The sequence below is a fragment of the Scyliorhinus canicula genome, chromosome 5 (genome assembly GCF_902713615.1).
Source record: "Scyliorhinus canicula chromosome 5, sScyCan1.1, whole genome shotgun sequence".
NCBI classification, from domain to species: Eukaryota; Metazoa; Chordata; class Chondrichthyes; order Carcharhiniformes; family Scyliorhinidae; genus Scyliorhinus; species Scyliorhinus canicula.
The window spans coordinates 213,775,790-213,803,612 of NC_052150.1; the positions used below are offsets into that span (position 1 = coordinate 213,775,790).

Here is a 27,823-nt window from a genome sequence, read left to right on the forward strand (position 1 = left end):
CTGTTCTTGACGTTCAATGACATTGCTATCATCAATCTCCCACCATGAACATCCGGAAGTCACTATTGACCGGAAGCTTAACTGGACTAACCATAAAAACACTGTAGATACATTAGCAGGTCAGAGTCTTGGTATTCTGCGGGACTCACTCCTGCTTCCCTATAATCTTTGCATATAAGACTGTGATGGAGTACTTACCACTTGCCTGGTGCAGCTTCAAAAACTTGAAAAGCTTGACATCGTCAAGTACACAGCCACCCACTTGATCAGTATCTCATTTACTCACCCAAATCTTTGCTCCTTTCCTTGCACTGTGTACCTTCTACAATATATTGCAGAACATTGCCAAGGTGCCTTAGGCCATACCTCCCAAAGCCATAACATTTACCAGAACAACAAGGATAGGAGATGCATGAAAACACTATCCTAATCCAGAATTACCTTTCTTTTAGCACTGTTTAGCCACACCACATAGTCTGCATTGGTTCAAGAGGGTGGCTGATCACCACCATCTCAGGAACAATTAGGGACGACAAATTCTGGCTTTGCCTAAAGTGTCCATGTCCTGTGAATGAAGTTTTAAAAATTACAGAGAAAATGAACGTCAAATAATAATAGTAATAAATGAAGGTCAAATAATAATGAAGATTATTATATTATTATTACATATTATATTATTAAGATATTTACTGGGATATTTGTTGTTGAAACATGGGGCTGGAGTCTCCGCCGGCGTGATCCTCCACTTTGCCAACAGCACACTCATGCCTATGGATTGCCCGATGGCGTGGGGGTGCCCACAGTGGGAAATCCCACATTGACTGGATGGTAGGACGGAGGATCCTGCTGCCGGCGGGGGCTCACCGCACCAGAAAACGGGTGGGGCAGGATTCTACATCATGTTGTTTTGAAGAGATATTGACAAGTGTTATAATGAGAGGCTACTGTATATTTTCTGCTCTGCATCCACCTGTTAAAATTATCATCATTTCATTACAATTGTATCATTTCCAATTAACAGTTCCTTGTCTTTATTTGTCTGTCAAATAAATCTCCTATATTTCTTTTCCTTAATTGCTGTCTTCTGTCCACTTGTATTGCCTTTTATTTATATCTCAATTTTACTCGTACTATCATCTAACAACTTACCCATTTCATACTTCTGAGAAATAAATATCTACTATTGAAATTTGTATGTGAAAAAATTAGAACAATTAATTCAAAGCCATTCTACAAGAATGAATTTCATGATCAGTATCGCTTACAAAAAAATCAAATAGCTATGAGTGATAATTTTGTTTAATACCGAACAGAAATCAACAAAAGGATAAGACAAAATTCAAATGTTAGCGATACTTACTGCTCTTTGTAATTATATGATAGCTAAAATCAAACACCAATGAGTTTTTTTCCAAAAACACTCTCTTTATCAGTATTTGATTTCAAAACCACTTTAACTGTATTTAATATTCTATTTCTACTTGTGCTCATTCCAACAATGCATGTTGTTGACGTAATTGGGTGCGAAATTTTGGGATCAACAGTATGAATCAGTTGTATAAATATATTGGTATTGTTATTCGTGCTATGGATGCGATTTAAGGTTAAAATGGCAGCAGTCGTTCACGGCCACTTCTGGCGTCGATTGCAATGTTGTGGAGGACAATAATGTAGGTGTCAGAAGGATTTGGTGAAGGCAGATGTTAATCAATGTTTAATATTAATTTGATAGTTGGGCTTTCATCTTGGACTTTCCTGCTCCTGTAAACATTTCCACGGGAGACGGAGGGTCCCAGAGAATTGGAAAATGGCTAAAATAACAGCCCTGTTTAAGAAGAAGTTAGGGAGGCAGAAGATGGGAAATTATAGGCCGGTTCGCCTGCCTTCGGTCATTGGTAAGATTCGAGAGTCCGTTATTAAGGATGAGATCGCGGAGTACTTGGAAGCGCATGGTAAAATAGGGTTGAGTTTGCACGGCTTCACCAAGGGGAGGCCATGCCTGACAAATCTATTAGAATTCCTTGACAAGGTAACAAGGAGGATAGACAAAAGCGAGCCAGTGGATGTGCTCTTTTTGGATTTCCAGAAAGCCTTGAGAAGGTGCTGTACAGGAGGCTGCTAAATAAGATAAGAGGTGGTAGGGGCAGCATACTAGTATGGATTGGCTGACTGGCAGAAGTCGGAGAGTGGGAATAAAGGAGTCTTTTTCAGGATGGCAGCCGTGAATAGTGGTGTGTCACAGGTCAGTGTTGGGACAACAACTATTCACGATATACATTAACGATCTGGAAGAAGAAACTGAGGGCATTGTTGCTAATTTTGCAGATGCTACAATTGGATTGGATTTGTTTATTGTCACATGTACGAGGTGCAGTAAAAGTATTGTTCTGCATACAGTTCAAGCAGATCATTCCATACATGAGAAAAATACATAGGGTAAACATAAATACACAATGTAAATATATAGACACAGACTTCGGGTGAAGTATTCAGGAGTGCAGTACTACTCAGTAGAGAAGATATGTGTAGAGATCAGATCAGTCCATAAGAGGGTCGTTTAGGAGTCTGCTAACATGAAATGAAATGAAATGAAAATCGCTTATTGTCACGAGTAGGCTTCAAATGAAGTTACTGTGAAAAGCCCCTAGTCGCCACATTCCGGCGCCTGTTCGGGGAGGCTGTTACAGGAATTGAACCGTGCTGCTAGCTTGACTTGGTCTGCCTTCAAAGCCAGCGATTAGCCCAGTGAGCTAAACAGCTAACAGCGGGGAAGAAGCTGATTTGCATCTGTTAGTACGTGTTCTTCGACTTTTGTATTTCCTGTCCGATGGAAGAAGTTGGAAGAGGGAATAAATCGGGTGGTAGGGGTCTTTGATTATGCTGCTCGCTTTCCCAAGGCAACGGGAGGTGTAGACAGAGTCAATTGATGGGAGGCGGGTTCGCGTGATGGACTGGGCTGTGTCCTCGACTCTCTAGTTTCTTGCAGCCATATAGAATGCTTTCTATGGTGCATCTGTAAAAGTTGATGTAAAAGTGTCAATGTGGACATGCTGAATATCATTTGTTTCCTGAGAAAGTATAGGCGCTGTTGTGCTTTCTTGCTCGTAGCATCGACGTGGGTGGACCAGGACAGATTGTTGGTGATGTGTACACCTAGGAATTTGAAGCTGTCAACCATTTCCACCTCAGACCGGGGTCTGTATGATATTTTGATTCCTGAAGTCAATGATCAGCTCTTTAGTTTTGCTGGCATTGAGGGATAGATTGTTGTCATTACACCACTCCACCAGGTCCTCTACCTCCTGTATTCTGACTCATCATTGTTCGAGATCTGATCCACTACTCTTGAGTCGTCAGCAAATGTGTATTTGGAGTTGAAGTCAATGGGCGCGATTCTCCGCTCCCCAGGCCGGGTGGGAGAATGGCGGGAGGGCCGCTCTGGCACCCCCCCGCGATTCTCCCACCCCCCCAAAATGGCGTGTCGCGTTTTGCGACACGCTCCTTGGAGAATCGCGGGTCGCCGTTTTTCACGGCGACCTGCGATTCTCCAGCCCGGATGGGCCGAGCGGCCTGACGTTCCTGATCTGTTCATGCCAGCGGCAACCACACCTGGTCGCTGCCGGCGTGAACATCGCGCGAAAGGTAAGTTTGGGGCCTGTTGGGGGCGGAGAGGGGATCGAGCTCGGGAGGGGACTGGCCCGCGATCGGTGCCCACCGATCGGGCCGGCGTCTCTAAGAGACGCACTCTTTCCCCTCCGCCACCCTGCAAGATCAAGCCGCCTCGTCTTGCGGGGCAGCGGAGGGGAAGACGGCAACCGCACATGCGCGGGTTGGAGCCGGCCAACCTGCGCATGCGTGCCTGACGGCACTTAGGCGCCGCCAGCCGCGTCATTCTCGGCGCGCCGCCTTGACGCAAGCGTCAAGGCCCGGCAGCCGAGTTCCTCGCAACGCCGCTCCTAACCCCCCCCCCCCCCCCCCCTGGGGGGGAGAAATAGGGGACGAGGAGCGGCCTCCGATGCTGGAGTGAAACACTCCGGGTTTCACTCCGGCGTCGGCCGTTGCGGAGAATCTCGCCCAATGAATAGGAGTCTGGAGTAGGAGTCCTTGTTGTCGAGATGTTGCAGGAATATGTGTGTGGCCAGGGAGATGTCGTTTGCTGTGGACTGGCTGAGTCTCCTGCAGAAGCACGACATCGGCCCCTAAACCTTTCAAATGGGACAAAACCCTTGCCCTCTTTGCCGCGCAACCCCCCCCCCCCCACCCCGGCCTCACACATTCCAGCTGTCTAACCTTGTCGTATGTCTCTCCTCAGCTCCCCCCGCCGCTTTCAGGTCAGTCATCAGGCCCATGATGTATCCTTCCTGCCCAAATACCAAGATCCCAGGCCCACCTGAGGTGGCCACTGACCCCACCCCGAAGGTGGGACAAAGATAAGAAGTGATTGCTAGAACGAAAGAGTAAATGCTGGAAAATCTCATCAAGTCTGGCAGCATCTGTAGGGAGAGAAACGTGATACGCCTTCAATAAGCACACGACGAGTGATGAATGTAACTGAGGCTTTAATACACTAAACAGCAAGCCTCCTGCCTCTGGACCCGAACTGGGTCGGAGGCGGAGACTTGCCACATTTATACATAAGCCCAAGGGTAGGAGCCACAGGCGGACCCAGCCTGCACAAGTCCAGCCATATACCACACAACACAATGCAATACCGTGGTTTACTACATTCACCCCCAGTTTAAAAAAACGTCCGCGGGGGCCTTGACCTTCCACCATGATTGCCTCAGTCCCGGCTGTGGTGTGGGCACCGGTATCAAGACCCGCGCGTCCGGGAGCGTGTTGTCTTCTTCTTCGCCCAGATGTTGAGTCGGTGATGGGATGGGGTTGGGGGGGGGGGGGGGGGGGGGGGGGGGGGGTGTATGGGCGGAGGTGGTGGTGCTTGTCGCCGGTGGGCCTGTGGGTATCAGTTCGTGAGGTAGGTTGGCAGGCGTGGGGGAAGACGGTGTAGGGTGGAGGATGGTGGTGATGGTCGCTGGGGAACCTGCAGGTGCTAAATACCGAAGGGAGACCGTGTCCTGCCGCTTGACCTGGTGTGCCATGTAGGCATATTGTGGGTTTGCATGGTGGAGCAGGACCTTCTCGATGAGGGGGCCGGTTTTATGGCTCCTCGCATGCTTCCGGAGAAGGACGGGCCCGAGGACTGCCAGCCAGGACGGGAGCGAGACCCCGGAGGTGGATTTCCTGAGGAAGGCAAACATACGTTCATGAGGAGTCTTGTTGGGGGCTGTACACAGGAGCGACCGATGGAGTGGAGTGCGTCGGAGAGGACCTCCTGCCAGCGGGAGGCTTCGAGACCGTAGGGCCAGAAGGACGGCCTTCCAGACCATCGCGTTCTCCCTCTCCACCTGTCCGTTTCCCCGGGGGTTATAGTTGGTCGTCCTGCTGGAGGCGATGCCCTTGCTGAGCAGGAACTGATGCAACCCCCCCGCCCCCCCCCCCGGGTGACAGAGGTCATTGTGGAGGGCCCGGAGTTGGTCTACCTGTGCGGTAGCACATGTACCGTGGGATAGGGCATCTGTGGGCTATTGAACTTCCCGGGTTGATACAAAATATCATAGCTGTAGGTGGAGAGCTCGATCCTCCACTTCAGAATCTTGTCATTCTTCATCTTGCCCCGCTGTGTGTTATTGAACATGAAGGCAACCGACCGTTGGTCAGTGAGGAGAGTGAATCGCCTGCCGGCCAGGTGATGCATCCAGTGTCGCACAGCTTCTACGATGGCTTGTGCTTCCTTTTCAACGGAGGAGTGTCGAATTTCAGAGACATGGAGGGTACGGGAGAAGAAAGCCATGGGCCTGCCCACCTGGTTGAGTGTAGCGGCCAGAGCAAAGTCCGACGCATCGCTCTCCACCTGGAATGGGATGGACTTGGCCACAGCATGCATCGCGGCCGTGGCAATCGCCTTGTACAGTAAGGGTCGCAACACAGTGCCCCTGGATTTCTACTGCATGGGATCCGGGAGATTTTCTGGGTTGTGGGCAGGATTGGACGGGAGCAGCGCCTTACCGTATCCGGGTGTATGAAGCTGTTTGTGCTCCCGGAGTCGAAAAGGCAGGCCGTCTCGTGCCCGTTGATCCGGACGGTCATCGTAGACTTTGCGAGGTGGTGCGGCCGGGACTTGTCGAGTGTGATGGAGGCGAGCTTCGGAAGGCAGTTGGTAGGCTGGTCGGAGGTAGCGGCGGCCAGCGTACGGTTGGGTGAGCAGGGCTCCCGGGAGGCTGCGGAGTGGTCCCAAGATGGCAGCCCCAATGATTCGCTCTTGGTGGGTGGCATCGGCGATGGCGTCCAAGATGGTGGCCCCCATGGGTGGCGGGTGGCAGCGGCGATGGCATCCAAGATGGCGGCCCCCGTGGGTCGCACGTGGTGGTTGGAGGATGCGTTAAAGATGGAGGCCCCCATGGGTTGTACGTGGCGGCCGAAATTGAAGATGGCAGCGAAGATAGATGCGCCCACGGGTCGCACATGGCGGGTGGCGCGACAGCTGGAGGCGGCCCCGACAGGCAGCAGGGAGCGCTGCTGGGCCTAGAAGTTTTAGAGGGAGATCAGGCCTGGCAGGCTTTTGCAAAGTGGCCCTTTTTCCCACAGCCGTTGCAAGTTGCGTTCTGTGCCGTGCAGCGTTGTCTGGGGTGATTACTCTGGCCGCAAAAGTAGCACCTTGGGCCTCCAGCGTTGGCGGGCCGCTGCGCGGCACAGGCTTGCGTCGCACCCGGGTCGCTTGATGGCTGCGCCCACGAGGGTGCCGCGCCGTCGAAGTTGTAGGCCCCTATGTTCTCGGAGGCCACCTCCAGCGAGTTGGAGAGTTGCACTGTCTCTGGGAGGCCGAGTGTCCCCCTTCTAGTAATCGCTGGCAGATATAGTTCGAGTTCATGCCCGAGGCATTCCAAGATAGACTGAGAAGAATTGCTTGTGGGGAAATCGACGGAAGAGAAATAGGGAGGGTACAGTCCGAACACGTTGGGCGGGATTCTCCGACCCCCTGCCGGGTCGGAGAATCGCCGTGGGGGCGGCGTGAATCCCGGCTGCCGAATTCTCCGGCGCCGGGGATTTGGCGGGGGTGGGAATCGCGCCACGCTGGGCGGCAGCCGCTGGCAGCGGACCCCTGGCCGATTCTCCGGCCTGCGATGTGCCGAGTGGCCGCCCGTTTTTGGCCGGTCCCACCGGCGTAAATTAGAGTGGGTACTTACTGGCGGGACCTGGCTGCGCAGGCGGCCACCGGGGTCCTCAAGGGGGGGCGCAGAGGGATCTGGCCCCGGCAGGTGCCCCCACAGTGGCCTGGCCCATGATCGGGTCCCACCGATTCTCGGGTGGGCCTGTGCCATGGGGGCACTCTATTCGTCGGCCGCTGTGGTCCTCTGCCATGGCCGACGTGGAGATGAATCCCCCCACTGCGCATGCGCTGGGATGTCGCCAGCACACGCTGGCGCTCCTGCGCATGCGCCAACATGCGCCTGCCGGCGGAGGCCGTCCGGTGCCGCTTGGCGTGGTGCCAAGCTCCTTCCCTGCCAGCCGACGCGGCGCAAACCCTCCGGTGCCGGCCTTGCCCCTGAAGGTGTGGAGGATTCCGTACCTTTGGGGTGGTCCGACACCGGAGTGGTTCACGCCACTCCTCGGCGCCGGAGTTGCCCACCCCGCCGATTTCCGCAGAATCCCGCCTGTTACCTCTAGAGTGATGCGAAGGAGTAACACGCCCAGAGAGTCATGGATGTCCAGAGATATTCAAGATACTAGGAGATGGAAAAGAGAGGCTTTTAGCAAGTATAAAAGGAGAAAATCAGCAGAGGCATTAGTGGAGTACAGAAAGTGCAGGGTGGAGCTTAAGAAAGTAATTAGGAGAAGAAAGAGGGGATATGAGAAAGTTCTGCCATGTGAAAGTAGGGAGAATTCAAGATATTCTTTCCAGTATATCAATGGGGAGAGGATAACCAAGGATGCAATCTGCGGGTGGAGCCAGAGGACTTTGGGAGGGTATTGAACAAATACTTCACATATGGAACTCGAAAATAGTGACTGTGATGTTCTTGAATAAATTGACACAGGGAGTGACAAGGTATTGGAGCTTTTGGGGGGCTCAAAAGTGAACAAATCCCCAGGTCTGGATGAATTGCATCCCATTTTTGCTATGGGAGGTGAGAGGAGATTGCAGGGGCTCTGAAACAATTTTTTTATTCTTCTCTGGCCACGGGGTGATGCCAGAGGTCTGGAGAACAGCTAATGTGGTTCCACTATTTAAGAAGGGTTGTAGAGATAAGCCAGGGAACTACAGTCCAGTGAGCTGCACGTCAATGGTAGGGAAACTATTAGACAAAATTCTGAAGGAGAGATTCTATCTCTACTTGGAGCGGCAATGTTTTATCAGGGATAGTCCGCGTGGCTTTGTTAGAGGGAGGTCATGCCTGACAAATTTGACTGCATTTTCTGAGGAGGTGACCAGGTGTGTAGATGAGGGTAGAGCAGTTGATGTAGTTTATATGGATTTCAGCAAAGCCTTTGACAAGGTCCCACATGGGAGACTGATAAAGAAGGAAAATGCACATGAGAAACAGGGTAATTTAATAAGATAGATTCAAAATTGACTGAGTCGTAGGAGGTAGAGGGTAATGACAGACGGCTGCTTTGGTGACTGGAAACCAGTGTCCAGTGGTGTACCACAGGGATCTGCGCTGGTGTGAAGTGATACACTTGTGAGGTGATACACTTTGAAAGGAGAAATTTAACAAGGAAGTATTCAATGAACAGCATGACACTGGGAAATTCCGAGGAACAAAGGGATCTTGGCATGTTTGTCCTTAGATATCTGAAGGCGGTGTGAATTACGATGCATATAATTAACCACACGGAGAGTAGGTTTTTAAAAAATATTTATTTATTTTCCTCCTTTTTCACATTTTCTCCCAAATTTACACCCACCAACAATAAACAATAATCAGTAACAAATATGTCTATCCCCATATCAATCACAACGATCCCATCCTCCCACCAAACCCCAAACAGTACCCCGCATGTTTGCATCAACAAATAACAAAAAGGAATCGGGAATCAGGTATCACCCATAGTCACCATCATCACACACCGTCCCCTCCCCGCAACCCTCCCACCCACCCCCCCCCCAACTAATGTTCGATGTTATTCAGTTCTTGAAAGTTCATGATGAATAATGTCCATGAATAGTAGAACCCCTCCATCCTTCCCCTCAGTTCAAACGTAACCTTTTCAAGAGTCAAGAATTCCAACAGGTCCCCCCGCCACGCCAGGGCACAGGATGGTGAGGCTGCCCTCCATCCCATCAGGAACTGTCTTTGGGCGATCAACGAGGTGAAGGTTACAACATCTGCCTCCGCACCCGTTTCGAACCCTGGCTGGTCTCACACCCCGAATATGGCCACCCGGGGGCCCGGGTCCAGTTTCACCTGAACCACTTCAGAAATTATCCTAAAATCCTCCTTCCAGTAATCCTGTAGCTTTGGACAGGACCAAAACATATGAACATGATTCGCGCCCCCCCCCCCCCCCCCCCCCCCCCCCCCCCCCAACGTTCACACACATCTTCTACTCCTTCAAAGAATCGGCTCATCCTCACCCTCGTGAGGTGTGCTCTGTATACCACCTTCAGCTGTATCAGCCCTAACCTCTCGCACGAGGTGGAGGCATTCACTCTCCGGTGCACCTCACACCATAACCCCTCCTCCATATCCTCTCCTAACTCTTCCCACTTTGCTTTGATCCCTTCCAGTGGTGCCTTCTCCTCTCCAAAATAGCTCCGTAAACCGCTGACACTACCCACTTCTCCAGTCCCCCTGTCGTCAGCACCTCCTCCAGCAATGTGGGGCCGGCTCCTCTGGGAAGTTCTGTATCTCCTTTCTGGCAAAGTCTCGAACCTGCATGCATCTGAACATTTCCCCCTGCTCCAGCCCATATTTCGCTTCCAGCTCCTTAAATTCTGCAAATCGACCCCTAAGAAACAAATCTTTCAGTGTCTTAATCCCCTTCTCCACCCATTTCCAAAAATTTCCATTCCACCTCCCTGGCTCAAATCTGTGGTTTCCCCGAAACGGTATTTCCCTTGACCCTGCCTCCAACCCGAAGTGTTGGTGAAACTGCCTACAAATTCTCAATGAAGCTGTTATTACTGGACTCCCTGAGTATTTCCCCGGGGCTATCGGGAGCAGCGCTGTTGCTAGTGCTTTCAATCTCGACCCCCTGCACAAACTCTCCTCCATTCTGACCCACTGGGAATCAGCCCCTCTGACCCAGCTCCGCACCTTCTCCACATTCGCTACCCAGCAGTAATTGATGCAGTATCAATTACCACAAAGACGAGAGTAGTGGAATAATCGACGCTTTATTGAGCAAAGATGTTGTGCCTCCTGTAGCTGGAACCAGAATGGCTGCAGCACCGGCGAGCACACACCTTTCGACGCCGCCTACTGTATTATACCGGCCTGACAGCGGACTGTCAGAGAATACAACAAAATATAGATAGATTGGAGAGTTGGGCAGAGAAATGGCAGATGGAGTTCAATCCAGGCAAATGCGAAGTGATGCATTTTGGAAGATCAAATTCAAGAGCGGACTATATGGTCAATGGAAGGGTCTTGGGGAAAATTGATGTGCAGAGAGATCTGGGAGTTCAGGTCCATTGTACCCTGAAGGTGGCAAGGCAGGTTGATAGAGTGGTCAAGAAGGCATACAGCATGCTTGCCTTCATCGGACGGGGTATTGAGTACAAGAGTTGGCAGGTCATGTTACAGTTGTATAGGACTTTAGTTCGGCCACATTTGGAATACTGCGTGCAGTTCTGGTCGCCTCATTACCAGAAGGATGTGGATGCCTTGGAGAGGGTGCAGAGGAGGTTCACCAGGATGTTGCCTGGTATGGAGGGTGCTAGCTATGAAGAAAGGTTGAGTAGATTAGGATTGTTTACGTTGGAAAGACGGGGACCTCATTGAGGTCTACAAAATTATGAGAGGTATGGACAGGGTGGATAGCAACAAGCTTTTCCCAAGAGTGGGGGTGTCAGTTACAAGGCGTCACGATTTCAAGGTGAGAGGGAGAAAGTTTAAGGGAGATATGCGTGGAAAGTTTTTTACGCAGAGGGTGGTGGATGCCTGGAACGCTTTACCAGCGGAGGTGGTAGAGGCGGGCACGATAGCATCATTTAAGAAGCATCTAGACAGGTATATGAATGGGCGGGAACAGAGGGAAGTAGACCTTGGAAAATAGGAGACCGGTTTAGATAAAGGATCTGGATCGGCGCAGGCTGGGAGGGCCGAAGGGCCTGTTCCTGTGCTGTAATTTTCTTTGTTCTTTGTTCTTTGTTTACCGTAATACATGTAATACTACTAGTGGTTACGACCACGTTCATCCCCTGTTAAAAAAAAGTCCGGTGCGGGTGGTGGAAAACATTTCAAGTTCAGTCTGTCAGGGGCCTTGACCCTTCTCTGCGATCGCCTCAGCCCTGGTGGTGATGTGGGCGCTGATGTGGTCACCTGTGACTCCGGGAGCGTGTTGTCCTCGTCTTTGTCACCCCTGAGTGGAACCAGTGGGAGGTCGGATCCTACTGGGGCGGGGCAGCGGTGAGGTTCGCTGGAGGGAGAGTGAGTGGTGCAGGTGTGAATGAGGCAGCCGGGGTGGGGGTGTCAGGTTGGGGGCCGTGGGTGGGGATCCAGCGGGTGCCAGGTCTCGGATGGAGACTGTGTCCTGGCAACCGTCGGGGTGTGCCATGTAGGCGTACTACAGGTTCGCACGTAGGAGGTGGACTTTCTGGACCAAGGGGTCCGATTTATGGCTCCGCTCATGCTTGCGAAGGAGGGTCCAGGAACTGTCAGCCATGTTGGGAGCGAGATCCCGGAGGTGGACTTCCTGGGGAAGGCAAACACACATTCATGAGGGGTCTCGTTAGTCGCGGTGCAGAGGAGCGATCGGATGGAGTGGAGCGCATCGGGGAGGACCTCCTGCCAGCGGAGACCGGGAGATTTTTAGACCGCAGGGCCAGCAGGACGGCCTTCCAGACCGTCCCGTTCTCCCTCTCCACCTGCCCGTTTCCCCGGGAGTTGTAGCTGGCCGTCCTGCTCGAGGCAATGCCCTTTGTTGAGCAGGAAGTGGCGCAGCTCATCACTCATAAAAGAGGATTCCCTATCGCTGTGGATGTAGGTGGGGAAACCGAACAGGGTGAAGATGCTGTGGAGGGCTTTAACGACCGTGCCAGAAGTCATGTAGGGGCATGGAGTGGTGAAAGGGAACCGGGAGTACTCATCAATCACGTTCAGAAAGTACGTGTTGCGGTCGGTGAAGGGGAGGGGCCCTTTGAAGTTCATGCTGATGCGCTCATAGGGGTGGGAGACCTTCACCAGGTGCGCACGATCTGGCCGGTAGAAGTGTGGCTGGCACTCTGCGCAGACCTGGAAATCTCTGGTAACGGCCCTGACCTCCTCAATGGAGTAGGGCAGGTTGCAGGCCTTGATGAAATGGAACAACCGGGTGACCCCCGGGTGGCAGAGGTCATAGTGGAGAGGCCGGAGTCGGTCCACTTGTGCGCTAGCATATGTACCGTGGGATAGGGCGTCAGAGGGCTCGTTGAGCTTCCCGGGCGATACAAAATCTCATAATTATAGGTGGAGAGCTCGATCCTCCACCTCATGATCTTGTCGTTTTTGATCTTGCCCCGCTGTGTGTAACTAAACATGAAGGCAACCGACTGTTGGTCAGTGAGGAGAGTGAATCTCCTGGCGGCCAGGTAATGCCTCCAATGTCTCACAGCTTCCACAATGGCTTGGGCCTCCTTTTCGACAGAGGAGTGCCGAATTTCAGAGGCATGGAGGGTGCGGGAGAAGAAAGCCTCTGGCCTGGCCGCCTGGTTGAGGGTGCCGGCCGGAGCTACGTCCGATGCATCGTTCGCGACCTGAAAGGGGAGGGACTCGTTGACCGTGTGCATCGTGGCCGTGGCGATGTCCGTCTTGATGTGGTTGAAGGCCTGGCGGGCCTCAGGGGAAAAACTGTGGACTGATTGAGTGGGTTGGCCTTGTCCGCATAATTAGGCACCCACTGGGCATAGTAGGAGAAAAACCCCAGGCATAGTTTCAGGGCCTTGGGGAAGTGGGAGTTCCATGAGGGGGCGCATGCGGTCGGGGTCGGTCCCTAGAACTCCTTTTTCCACGACGTAGCCAAAGATGGCTAAGTGGATGGCTAATGGGCAGCACGGTAGCATGGTGGTTAGCATAAATGCTTCACAGCTCCAGGGTCCCAGGTTCGATTCCCGGCTGGGTCACTGTCTGTGCGGAGTCTGCACGTTCTCCCCGTGTGTGCGTGGGTTTCCTCCGGGTGCTCCGGTTTCCTCCCACAGTCCAAAGATGTGCGGGTTAGGTGGATTGGCCGTGCTAAATTGCCTTTAGTGTCCAAAAAAGGTTAGATGGGGTTATTAGGTTATGGGAATAGGGTGGAAGTGAGGGCTTAATTGAGTCGGTGCAGACTCGATGGGCCGAATGCCCTCCTTCTGCACTGTATGTTCTATGTTCTATAACATTCAAGGCTATGTGCCAAGTGCTGATGAATGGGATTAGGTAGGTAGGTCAAATGTTTTCATGTGTCGGTGCAGACTCGATGGGCTAAAGGGCCTCTTCTGTGCTATATTTTCTGTGATGCTGTATGAATGGAGTGCTAATCAAGCGGGTTGCTTTGCCCTGAATGATGCCAAGCTTCTTGAGTGCTGTTGGAGCTGCACTCATCCAGGCAAGGGGAGTGTATTCCATCACTCCTGACTTGTGTCTTGTAGATTGTGGGCAGTCAGTAGGTGAGTTACTCACTGCAGGATTCTTAATCTCTGCCCTGCTCTTGGAGCCACGGTATTTATATGACTAGTCCAGTTAAGTTTCTGGTCAATGGCAACCCCTTGGATGTGGGGAATTCAGCATTGGTAATGTCATTGAATGTCAAGGGGCAATGGTTAGATTCTCTCTTGTAGGAGATGGTCATTGCTTGGCGTTTGTATGGCATGAATGTAACTTTCAACTTGTCAATCCAAGCCTGGATATTGTCCAGATCGTGCTGCATTTCGACATGGGCTCATTAGTATTTGAGGAGTCGCAAATGGTGCTGAAAATTGTGCAGTCATCAGCGAACATTCCCACTTTTTACTTTGTAATGGAAGGAAGGCCATTCATGAAGCAGCTGAAGATGGTTGGGCATAGTTTACTCATTGAATCCCTCCAGTGCAGTAGGAGGCCATTTGGCCCATCGAGTTTGCACTGACCCTCAGAAGGCGCACACACCCCTACCCTATTCCCGTAACCCCAACTAACCAATTCCCCTGCAGTGACGTACTGAAGCTCAGATGACATCTACAACAACCGAAACAAGCTTCCTTTGTTTTAGGGATGACTCCAACCAGGAGAGGGATTTCACCCTGAATCCCATTGACTCTAGTTTGCCACGACTCCTTGATGCCTTACTGGAGCAAATGTGGCCGAGATGTTCAGCGCAGTCACCCTCACCTCACTTTGCTGTAGCAGGACAAGTGATGTTCACTATCTTGTAGATTATCTGTACCATCAAAGTCAAAAAGGCATTCTGCCTATCACACAAATAAGTACTATGGTATATGTATTCAGTGCTGGTTGGGTGCTTGGTGTGTAGGTATTACGTCCCTTTGACTGGTGGATCGTATCAAGCTAGGGCTTTTCTCACTGGAGCGAAGAAGGCAGGGAGGTGACTTGATAAAGGTGTACAAGGTGTTGAGCGGCATGGATAGAGTGGACTTTTCCCCAGGGTGGAAATGGCTGTCACGAGGGGACATAATTTTAAGATGATTGGAGGAAAGTATAGGGGAGATGTCAGAGGTAGGTTCTTTACACAGAGAGTGGTGGTGTATGGAATGCACTGCCAGCAGAGGTGGTGGAGTCAGAGTCATTAGGGACATTTAAGCGACTCTTAGACAGGCAGTAAATTGAAGGGGTGTAGGTTAGGTTGATCTTAGATTAGGATAAATGGTTGGCACATCATCGTGGGCTGAAGGGCCTGTACTGTGCTGTACTGTTCTATGTTCTAAACAGCATGTCCCTTTTGTGTAGGGTACAGACTGTACCTAATCGTCCCATGTTTGCAGAACTGAAAACACAATGCCCAACATTATATGTGATTCCACAATTGGACAAATTTGTGAAATAATCCTCAGTGTACTAGGAATTATGATGACAATCAATTTAAGATTATCATTTGGGCTCGCAATACGGCACATTTGTGTGTCGTGGAAGTTACATATATGATTACACAGATCCCCGTTCTTTGTAGACAGAAAGAACATATTCAGACATTGAACCTGTTTCAACCTAACAACATAAATTACAGTCATTCGTTGGTTTAATTCTCAGAGCAATTCCGTGATCAATCAGAGTTGCCTGGTTTAAATTTAAAATCATCCTTGACAGTGAACTGTCGATCACCATAAAATGATGTATTCTCCATGATAACATCTCTGCCGATCAGTACTCTATTAGAATACAATATAGATTTGTTGTATTCCTTGGGTTTGTATTCTTGGGAAATCTCCTGATAAGTGCAAGACAAAAAGATTTGACAAATATTGGGCGGGATTCTTCGTTCCTCGACGCCAATTTCGTAATCGGCGGTCAGCCCATCGGAGGTGGCACCTTTTTGACTCAGGTTTTGTATGCTCTGCCCCCTCTGAAACGTCGTTATCGCAGCATGCACCGCTCGCCATTGCGACGGCCTCAGCACATCACCCGAACGCCCTCCACCGATGCTTCGCCCCGATGGGCCAAGTTCACGATGGCACGGCTCACCCATGGTCTCAGCCCTGTGTGAACCCTGTGTGACGGTTGCAGACTGTGTTCAGCGCCGGCACAGTCTGGCGGGAGCTTCCGCGAGGGCTTGCGGGAATGGTGGGGGTTGCCAGAGGGTGGCCAGGGGGTGGCCAGGGGAGTAGAATCTGGCAGGTCTGGTCCGCTCATGGCCAGTGCCATGGATCCGCCCATTCTACAGCTGTTTATTTCGTGGAGGCCAGGAGTTTTATGTGGCGTGGCTGCTAGCCCCTCACTGGTCGCAGCACGGTGAGGGAGTGGCGCCAATTTCTTCCACGCAAAACACCACAGATCCTCCGCACTTAGCCTCAGAATCGTAGAATCTGGCCTATTGTCTCTTTTGTTAATGATGCTCAAGTTTTGTACTACCAAATGACAATTCTTTATTGCACTGTTCATGCCTATATTGTACTCACCCGTTCCAGGTAATGCCAAATTACCAAAAGTTGTGCACTGATGGTCACTTCGAGAACCGGCAAAACTAATTTCACTCAGGTCTTGTGAGGGACTTGATACACTCATGGATGCAAAAGCGCAAGAAGCAAGATTGGAACAAATAGTGGTCCTTGACGTGAAAATTGCATTTGGCTATTATGACACTCATGAGCCCTATCAATATTATGGTTAATGGGAGCCAAGGGGAAAATTCTGCACAGCTGGAGTCACACACAACAAGGTGGTTGTGATTGGTGGAAGACAGTTATCAGAGCCTCAGAACATTGCCCCTGGGGTTTTTTCAGGGATGTGTACTTGACCCAACAATCTTCAGTTACCTCATCCTTCCATCTTCAGATAAAGAATGGAGCTGTCCCACTGATTATACAGTGTACAGCTCCATTTCCAATTGATCCAATAAAGTCAACCGTACCAGGCTTTGGCTCACACATGACATGTAACATCGCAACACATGAATAGAAATATAGAAACGTAGAACAGAGGAGCCGACCTTGCGAGCCTACTCTGCCATTCAATATGATCATTGCTGATCATCCAACTTAGTAATCTGTTCTTTTTTCCTCCCCTATCATTTGATCCCTTTAGCCCCAAGAGCTACTCCAACTCCTTCAAAATTTACAATGTTTTGGCCTCAACTGTTTCCTCTGTAAGCGAATGGCACAGCCGTACAACTCTCTGGGTGAAGACATTTCTTCTCAGTTCAGTCCTAAAAGGTTTATCCCATATCCTTAGACTATGCCTCCTGGTTTGGCACATCCCCACCATCGGGAACATCCTTCCTGCCTCTACCCTCTCTTGTCCTGTTTGAATTTTATAGGTTTCTATGACATCTCCCCTCAGTCTTCTGAACATCAGCGACTATAATCCTAAGTGACTCAATCTCTCATCATACATTAGTCCCTCCATTTCAGGAATCAGTTTTGTAAACCTTCTCTGCACTCCTCTATTGCAACAACATCCTTCCTCAGATAAGGAGATCAAAACTGCACACAATATTCCAGGTGTGGCCCCATCAGTGCCGCATAATGAAAATCTCCAACAATCTCATCCATTGTTCCTGTCTTCAATGTTACCAACATGAAATGAGGCCCCGTTATCTATATTCTTGGGGTCATAATTGACCAGAAGTTTAACTGGACTAGTTGTACGAGCATTGTAAATATTAAAAACAAGGCAACGGTTGGGTGTTTTGCAAATAGTTGTTCATTTTCTGCTCCCTCAAAGACATCTACCAAGATGATTCCGGGAATCTATCCTCTTGGCTGGGCAGGTACTGTCTGCAGTAGTTATGATACAGGACTAGTAACCAAGTGAGCATAACTTCAAAGTGGCAATGTGATAATCTTAAAACATTCTGACATAGCAAAACTGGTAGCAGTAAATGTGACATATAAGCTTGTAGGGTTGTCATTAAAACCCAACAGATTCACTAATGTCTCATGGAAGGAAAACTGCCATCCCATACGGCCCATGCGCAGACTCCAGACCAACACCAACATTCTTGCCTCTTCTGAAGTAGCCTACATTTTAGCCATTTACTTCACGTGAAATAAAGATCCTTTCAGAAATTGCACTTTGTATCTAATTGTGTCCGTTATCATCAAACCTCTAATAACTTGAAAACGTACTAATTTTGTATGTAACATTGTACAAGCAAGCACTGAGATGTCTTTCTCAATTGGACACATGATATGATTTTCATGTGGTTTCCAAACATTATTCTGCTTTTGTTTTACAGTTGTATAAAACTATTAAAGTTGTTGCTTTTACAATCCTCATAGGTAACTTAGCAGTAAGGAGCGATCATATATTTATATCGTATGAACACCACAATGGAAAAATGAAAAAAGGAAGGGAATGTAATGAAGGTTTTGTCTTTGCACAGCCAGTAAACAGTTTTCCTTTTGTAGTTTCCTTATCAAGTTAGATTATGCATTCACAAAAATTAGCTCACCTATACATAGTCCTGGAAAAAATTGATTTAGGGTAAACAAAATCAAAATATGCTATATTGCTCATTTAGGATAATTCCAGTTTCAAAATTGAGAGGACATAAACTTTACAGCTTGAGAAGCAAATGTATAAGAAAGAAGTACAATAATTGTATAATAGCTTACTACATTGTTTTAATTGTTTTTATTGTCAATGCACTATAATCTTGTCCTGGCAGCTCTTCCAGTACTTTTCAAACAAGTGCTTGAGAACAAGGAAGCTGAAGAAGGTAGCACCACCACTCTACACTGTGAGCTTACAAAGTCTGATGCTTCCATAGAGTGGAGAAAAGGAACTGTGGTGCTTCATTCCAGTGTCAAGTATAAAGTAAAGCAAGAGGGTCCTATTGCTGAACTGATAATCTTCAATCTGAAGCCAGAAGATACGGGGGAATATACCTGTGATTCAGGAGATCAACAGACTACAGCTTCTCTCAAAGTGAAAGGTATGGCAAACACATTTTTATAATGAAAATATTAATTTATTCAAACTACACAAATAAATATCTTCACTTTTTCCCTCCCTACTTTTACATTTAAAAAGTAGGTTTTCAAACTTGTGTTCCATTTATTTACAATTTGTTTAAAATCTTGCTGGGTTTGATTACCTCCACAGTCCAATTTACAAAATGGAGCACCTTCGTGAAATGAACTGTTAGTATTTATTTTAAGCTTTTTGAATTCTACACACTAGTGTCCATTGCCTGTTTATAATGAATTAATTTTTCTTTTCAATGTCTTTAAATTCAAGTTTAGATTTAGCACTGTATTGAAATTTGATTTTGAAAAAAACCTAAAGGCTGGATTCTCCAGTTCCCAGTTGCGTGTTACTCGGTGGCGCACTGTTCGCCGGTGGCGGGATTCTCTATTCCCATCACTTGTCAATGCGATTTTCCATTGAAGTTACCAAATACCGTCAGGAAAACCGTGGGTGTGGGTACACTGCTAGCGGCAACAGAGAACCCCAATGGCTGGAGAATGCCAGCCTATATGTGACGTAACATAATGGCTTAAAGGTTCAATTGAAATGGCTGCTTTTTAGGTGAAAAATTGGTTCTCAAGGCCCTACATGGAATGTGTATACATACACATATTCCTCGGTGAAATTAACTATGTGCCTGAAACTGACTTTAGATCCATTGCTTATTCACATCGGCTCGAATGCCTGTTTCAGGCTCTTTTGCAAAAGTTGTCTACAACTAACCCACAGCATAGTTTTCTCAGGTTCATAGCAGCCAAACAACAGTCCTCAAAAGGGACCACTGGAGGCTGCCACCCATCAAATAAATTAAAGGATTATATTACTTAAGGAGGTAGAAGAAGTAAGGGTGCTTTTCGTGAGGGCCACAAAGAATCCAGCACGAGTTTGTACAGTCAAACATAAAGCAACTTTATTAAGAAGAATATGTACACAGGCCCAGTAGTTCACTACTGGCTCTCTCTTGAGCTGGTACCACACTGGCCTGCTCTATTAATACAGAAGCACTGCTAATGACTGCCCAACCCCCCTCTCATTGGGGGATCTCATATTCCCCAAGTAATCACGGGGTAACAAATTGTCCCCAGCCAATAGGATCAGGGCAGGTTATAACAGTGCTGTTCCCAGATTCACATTAAAACTGTGTACCGCTGCCAACCATCACTAACTCACTGGACGATTTGTCTCCATTCACCTGGAATTAGCTAACTTGGTCACAAGTCATCCCAATGCTCAGTGACATACAATGGCTCATGGAATGAGAGAAAACTCAATTTTGAAGTTCTTATTCTTGAGTTCAAATTTCACCATGATGTCTCCCCTCTCTACACCCTTTGTCTCACCAATGCCCTGTACAGTTGTATTAAAATGTTCCTACTTCTGTACTCCTTCCTAATTACTTGCTGTACCTGGGGGCTAGCTTTTAGTAATTCATGTGCAAGGACACCCTGGTCTTTGTGTTTTGCAACATTTTGCAATCTCTTTCCAGTATTTCTAATATCTAATTAAGATATGAATGGCAGGGGAGCTCAGACCCATGGAGTACACATCCTGTTATCTGTGGGAATTCTAGGGCACTTCCCTGTCCTGAATAACCATACGTGCAGGAAATATCATCAGCTGCTGCAGCTCATTTCAGAACTTGAGCAAAAGCTGGTGGCATTGCAGCATATCCTAAAGGTGGAGGACTTTGTGGATAGCACAGTTATAGGCGTGGTCACTCCTTACCTTAAGGGAATGCAGAAAGAGAGGGAACGGGTGACCGCCAGGCAGGCAACAAAGACCTGGTTGGTACCACAGGAGTTCCCTGAGTTCATCTCCCTCTCCGACTAGTATCATGTTCTGAGCTAAGTTCATGGCACCTTGGCTGGCTCAGCTGTACAAAAAGGCTCGAAGGAGACTGGAAGAGCAATAGTGGTAGGACCGTCAATAGTTATGGGAACAGACTGGTGTTTCTGTGGCCACAAACTTGAATCCAGAATGGTATGTTGCCTCCCTAGTGCCAGGGTCAAGGATGGAGCATTCTGAGGGTGGAGAGTGAACAGCCAGCAGTCATCGTCCACATCAGTACCACCAGCATGGGTAGAAATAGAGATGAGGTCCTCCAGTCAAAATTCAAATTAGCACGCAGGACTTCAAAAGAAACAATAGCCAGACTATACGCAATACCATGCACAAGTGAGTATAAAAATAGGAGAATAGAGCATATGAATGCAAGTCTGAAGAAATGGTGCAGAAAGGAGGACTTTAAATTCCTGGCACCTGAGACCAGTTTTGAAGAGATGGGACCTGGTCAGGCCGGATGGGTTGCACATAAACAGAGCCTCGATCAATTTCCTTGCACGATAATTTGCAGGGCTATTTGGAAGGGTTTAAATTAATCTGGAAGGGGTATGGAAATCAGAAGGTAATACTAGAGAGGAACACCAAGGTGCATTGAGAATTGGGAGAGTCAAATGGCATTTGAATCTGAAATAGTAAGTTATTAGGTGAGAAAGTACTAAAGTCTAAGTTAGGGTTACTGTGCATGTCCAGGAGAAAGACTCAAGCTGCAGAACCTATCAAAATAGATGTTACACTAACATAGGTGTTTACACAGTAACAGCTTCAGTTGGCCCAATGCATGAGCATGTTTTGTCTGCTCATGGCTTCATATGTCCCTCTTAAACGGGAACAAGCAGACAGGCAAGACATTAGCTAAGTGCAAAATGTAATGAAAACAGCTCTGGCTTATCAGCTACAGTAACTTCATTTCTATGCACATATAAAAAACAATAGCAGATGTGTAGGTCAGGGTTTGTGTTGGGAAAATACAGTGGGAGAAGCAGCTTTCATGAACATAACTTGATTTTATAACTCATTTTAATTATATTTACACTTTATTTCCCACATCACCAAGGAAGAAGATTCTGCCTATATCATGGCGTTAGAGGATAAGTAGAGACACTTGATTCATTTGCAATTAATAAGGAATAGGTATTGGATAGGTTGACTATACTTAAATTTGATAAGATACTGGGACCAGATGAGATACATAGAAACATAAAAATAGGAAAAGGATTAGTTCATTCAGCCCTTTGAGTCTGCTCCGCCATTCATTATGATGATGGTTGATCAACCAACTCAGTTACCTGTTCCCACATTCCCCCTATATCTTTTGATCCCTTTAACAGCAAGATCTATATCTAACCTCTTGAAAACATACAGGGCGGGATTATTTGTTGGCTGACGCCAAAATCGTGAAATGTGATTGGGTGGATAATAGGTTCCAACGCCAAAATCGCAGCGGGCACTGATTTGATACCAAATCGCAATTCTCCATCACCTCGACAGCGGCGTCAATGCAGTCCGAAACGCACGTACAGTAAATCACTGTTTGTATTCATTAGCGGCCTGACTCGGTATTCTCCGGGGCCTCCACGATTCTCCGCCTCTGATGAGCGGAATTCCTGACGACGCTGTTCTCTTGTGATTTTAAAAATCGTGAAACCAGCATCATGGCTGATAAAGGAGAGAGAAAAGGTAGGACACAGAGAGGCACAATCGTGGGCTGCTGGGCTGGACACTGGCTGAGGTGGGGTTCCTGCCAGGACAGGGGGGAAGGGATGGGGCCATGTAGCCGGGATGACCACCCACGGGTCTGGGGTGGTGTCCACTCATGGACCTCCATCGCCACGACCTGCAAGGCAACTGTCTTGCTGCGCACCCCACTGACCACCCATCTTGGCCCCTGGTTCTGCAGAGTGAACCGGCCTAATGGGTCCCTGCACGCCACCCTCTGTCATGGCCCCACACCCCCAACACGACCGCCACCCACCAGCGGGGCATCAGGTGGCCCACCCAGGACAATGCCCACTGTACCCCCTAAAGTGTTGCAGGGAGGGGTAGGGAGCATACCGCAGGCATGGTCAGTGGCAGCCAACAGTACTCCTGGCAGCATGGACGAGCGCCAGGGCCGGAGACCCCATGTGCCGGGCAACAACGGGGGTCAGGTGTGCGGAGATGGGCATGCGGGGTGAGCCCACATTGCCAACTGGGGCACCATGTAGGCCTTGGACCTGGTTTGGTGCATGGGGAACAGACCATGCCAACATGCCAGCATTTCATCCCCTGCAGACATTGGATATTGGAATTCAACCAGCAATGGTGGCTTTCCTGCTAGTCGCCACAGCCCTGGGGAGTGCCCGGTGGTAGTACGAGGAAGAGGAAGCTGCAGCAGCGGAGCGTGCAGCGGCAGAGCGTGCTGCAGAGGAACAGGAGGCAGCCGCCCAGGATGGAGAGCAGGCCGCCCAACAGGCTGAGGAGGAGGAGGTGCCAAGGAGGTGGCGCATGAGGCCTCGTGTGTACCGGCAGAGCTTGTCATTTGAGGACCTGTCAGACTGGGCATGCTGTCGAAGACTCTAGCTGAGCAGAGAGACAGTGCGACATTTCTTCCAGATCATGGCACACCTGGCACCGCAGGGGTATGGGGGAGGACACTTGCTCCCGGTGGCCGTCAAGGTGAATGTCACCCTGAACCTCTTAAGGGGCTGGTTTAGCACAGTGGGCTAAACAGCTGGGTTGTAATGCAGAACAAGGCCAGCAGCGTAGCTTCAATTCCCGTACCGGCCTCCCCGAACAGGCGCCAGAATGTGGCGACTAGGGGCTTTTCACAGTAACTTCATTGAAGCCGACTTGTGACAAGTGATTATTATTATTATGCCACAGGGTCCCTCCAGGCAGCAAGTGGGGATCTGTCTGGGATCTCACAGACCTCGGTGCGCAGGTGCATCCGCACCGTCACGGAGGCTCTATATTTCCAGGCGGCTGAATACATCCATTTCAACGTGGACTGAGCCCACCAGGATGCCAGAGCAGCGGCGTTCACCGCCATCGCGATATGTCCCGGTCCAGGGGTGATAGACGAGATGCATGTCCTCCTATGAACGCCTGCAGATGGCAGACTGCTCTTCAGAAACCGAAAAGGGTTCCACTTGATGAACATGGCAGCTGATACGTGACCATCAGCTGCACATCAGGCACCTCTGCGCTAGATGCCCGTGGAACGATTCCTGACATGTTCGAGACACGCCCCCCCCTCCGGCTGTTCGGGGGTGGATCGGTGGGTACTCTTGATGCTTGTGTAGCAGTGGTCAAGGATGTTGGGGCTCCCGCTGGGACAGGAGATGTGTTGGTAGAATTTTGGCCTGGTTGAAGTCCCTGGTCATGATGAACAAGGTCTCCAAGTATTCGAATTAATTGTAATTTATAGTGGTAAACAATTCAGCAAGCGCCTACTTCGCTTCCCCCTGATATGGGATGTAGACAGCTGTGATTATAGCAGAAGTGAACTCCCATGGAAGGTAGTTCGGACAGCACTTCACAGTCAGGTATTCCAGGTCCGGGAATCAGTAGGTCTGGATTCCCCCACCATCAGGAACATCCTTCCTGCATCTACCCTGTCTCGTCCTGTTAGAATTTTATTGTTTTTTTGTAAGATGCCCCCCTCATTCATCTAAACTCCAGCGAATATAATCCTAACCAACTTAATCTCTCCTCATACGCCAGTCTTGCAATCCTAGGAATCGGTCTGGTAAACGTTTGCTGCACTCCCTCCATAGCAAGAACAGCCTTCTTCAGATAAGGAGACCAAAACTGCACACAATATTCCAGGTGTGGTTTCACCAAGGTCCTATTTATTGCAGCAAGACATCCCTCCTCCTGTTCTCGAATCCTCTCGCCTGCTGTACCTTCAGCGACTGGTATACAAGGACACCCAGGTCTCGTTGCACATTCCCGTTTCTCAATCTAAAGCTATTCAGATAACAGTCTGCCTTCTTGTTTTTACTACCAAAGTGAATAATCTCACATTTATCCACATTATACTGCACCTGTCGTGCATTTTCCCACTCACTGAGCTTGTCCAAATTACACTGATGCCTCCCTGCATACTTCTCACAGCTTGCCCTCCCACTCAGCTTTGCGTCATCTGCAAATTTGGAGGTATTACGGGTGGGATTCTCTGATCCTGAGGCTAAGTGCTGACACCGTCGTAAAGGCCGTCGCGTTTCCCGAAGGCGTCAACATGGCCTCAGGAGCAGCAATTCTGATCCCGACAGGGAGCCAGCAAGGCACTGGAGTGACCCACACCGCTCCTGCTACCGATCCCGGCGTCAGATGGGTGCCGCGGGTCTGCGCAAGTGCAGTGGAACCGGCACCAACGGCGCATGTGCAGTGGGACTGCCGCGATTTCCGCGCATGCGTGGTGGCTCCTTTCTCCGCACCGGCCCCGATGCAACATGGCGTAGGGCTACAGGAGCCGGGTGGAACAAAGGAGGCCCCCAGCCCGAGAGGCCGGCCAGCCGATCGATAGCCCCGATCGCGGGCCAGGCCACGGCGGAGGCCCCCCCAACACCAGGCCGCCCCCGGAACCATCCACACCGAGGTCCTGCCATGTAAGACCAGGTTAGAACGGCGCCAACAGGACTCTGGTTTTTTTATACGGATTCTCGGCCCATCCTGGGCAGAGAACCGCCCGTTCAGCGGCCCCCAACCGGCGCCGCGCCGGTGCCAATGGCGGCAATTTTCCACTTTCCGGAGAATCCCCGCCCGGCCCCGGTGTGAGAGAATCCCGCTCTACATTTTGTTCCCTCACCCAAATCATTAATATATAAATTGTGAATCGCTGTGGTCTCAGCACCAATCCCTGCAGTACCCCACTGCTTGCCATTTGGAAAAAGACACATTAATTCCTACTCCTTGTTTCCTGTCTGCCAACCAGATTTCTATGCATCTCAAGACACAACCCTCACTCCCATGTGCTTTAATTTTACATGCTAATTTTTTAGGTGGGGCCTTGTGCAAATTTCACACAGATAGTCACTCAATGCCGAAATTGAACCTGGGATCCAGGGAGGCAGCAGTGCTAACCACTGTGCCGCCCATAAAGTTGAAATGATTGACCTCCAACCACCACAACAATCTTATTTGTGCTAGGTATAACTCCAACCAGCGGAAGGTTTTCCCGATTCCCATTGACTTCAGTTTAGTGCGGGCTCCTTGATGCCATGCTCGGTCAAATGTCTTGATGTCAAGGGCAGTCACTCTCACCTCACCTCTGACATTCAGCTCTTTTGACCATGTTTGAACCTAGGCTGTAATGAGGTCAGGAGCTGAATGAGCCTGACGGAATCCAAACTGAGCGTCAGTGAACAGGTTATTGCTGTGTAAGTGCCGCTTGATAGTACTGTTGGTGACTCCTTCCATCACTTTGCTGATGATGGAAAGTATGCTGATAAGGCGGTAATTGGCTGGATTGCATTTGTTCTATTTCTTGTGTACAGGACACACCTGGCCAATTTTCCACATTGCTAGGTAGATGCCAGTGTTGTAGCTGTACTGGAACAGCTTGGCTAGGGATGCAGCCAGTTCTGGAGCACAAGTCTTCAGTACAATTGCTGGAATATTATCAGGACCCATAGCCTTTGCAATATCCAATGCCTTCACTGTTTCTTGATACCACGTGGAGTGAATCAAATTGGCTGAAGACTGACATTTGTGATGCTGGGCACCTCTGGAGGAGAATGAGATGGATCATCCACTCAGAACTTCTGGCTGAAGATTGTTGCGAATTTCTAAGCTTTTTCTTTTGCACATATGTTCTGGGCTCCTCCATCATTGAGGATGGGGATATTTGCGGAGCCTCCTCCTCCAGTGAGTTGTTTAATAGTCCATTCATGGCTGGATGTGGCAGGACTGCAGAGCTTAGATCTGATGGGTTAGTTGTGGAATCGCTTAGCTCTGTCTATTACTTGCTGCTTATGCTGTTTGTCACACAAGTAATCATGTCTTGTAGCTTCACCAGGTTGACACCTCATTTCTCGGTATACTTGATGTTTCTCCTGGCACTCTTCATTGAACCAGGGTTGATCCCTTGGCTTGGTGGTAATGGTGGGGGATGTGCAAGGCCATCATTTTGCAGATTGTGGTTGAATACAATTCTGCTGATGGTGCACAGCGCCTCATGAATGCCCAGTCTTGAGTTGCTCGATCTGTTCGATGTCTATCCCATTTAAAACGGTGGTAGTGCCACACAACACGGTAGAGGATATCCTCAGTGTGAAGACAGGATTTTGTCTCCACAAGGACTGTGCAGTGGTCACTTCTTCCGATACTGTCATGGACAGATGCATTTGCTGCAGGCAGATTGGTGAAGATGAGGTCAGGTATGTTTTTCCCTCTTGTTGGTTCCTTTACCACCTGCTGCAGTCCCCGTCTAGCAGCTTTGTCCTTTAGGACCCGGCCAGCTCAGTCTGTGGTGGTACTACCGAGCTACTCTTGGTGATGGACATTGAAGTCCCCTACCCAGAGCATATTCTGCGCCATTGCCACCCTCAGTGCTTCCTCCTGGTGGTGTTCAACATGGAGGAGTACTGATTCAAAGGCACAAAGCCTTGAGGCTTCCCTTTTTAACATTCCTTGTCATGTTTCTATTATTTTTCACTATGGCCCTGTTTTATTCTGACCCTTTATTTCCCCTTCCATCTTTTGTTCTTATCGTTGGGAACCTCCTCTGACTCCTTGCACACACTCACATCTGCCTGCCATTTAGTTGAAACCCTCCCCAACCACTCTAACAAAGACTCTCCCTAAGACATTAGTCTCTGTCCTGCCCAGCTGTAACCCGTCCAGTTTGTACTCGTTCCCACCTCCTCAGAACTGGTCCAAATGTCCCAGAATTCTGAAACCGTTCCGCTAGCACCGTCTCTTCAGTCACGTAATCATCTTATATATCCTGCTATTTCTGCCCTGACTAACTTGTGACACTGGTAGTAATCTTGAGTTCACTACTGTTGAGGTCTTAATTTTCAATTTGCTTTCTAGCTCCCTATATTCTTTTCGGACCTCATCACTTTTTTACCTATGTCATCTGTACCAATGTGTAGCATGACCACTGGATGTTTACCCTCCCGCTCCAACAAATTTTGCTGATGCTGCTTTCTACCGGCAGGCCATTCCCTTCAATAGTATTTAGAGCAGTATATCTG

The 27,823-nt window shown here is 49.2% G+C and overlaps 1 protein-coding gene across 3 annotated transcripts in view; it reads left to right on the forward strand.

Annotated features, from left to right (window-relative positions):
* obscnb (obscurin, cytoskeletal calmodulin and titin-interacting RhoGEF b) overlaps window positions 1-27,823 on the forward strand; it is an 896,193-nt gene that overhangs the window by 338,253 nt on the left and 530,117 nt on the right. For all 3 annotated transcript variants that reach the window (XM_038798455.1, XM_038798456.1, XM_038798458.1), the window contains one exon: window positions 18,499-18,765. In XM_038798455.1, the coding sequence (XP_038654383.1) occupies window positions 18,499-18,765 (267 nt within the window). The remainder of the gene's footprint in view (window positions 1-18,498; window positions 18,766-27,823) is intronic.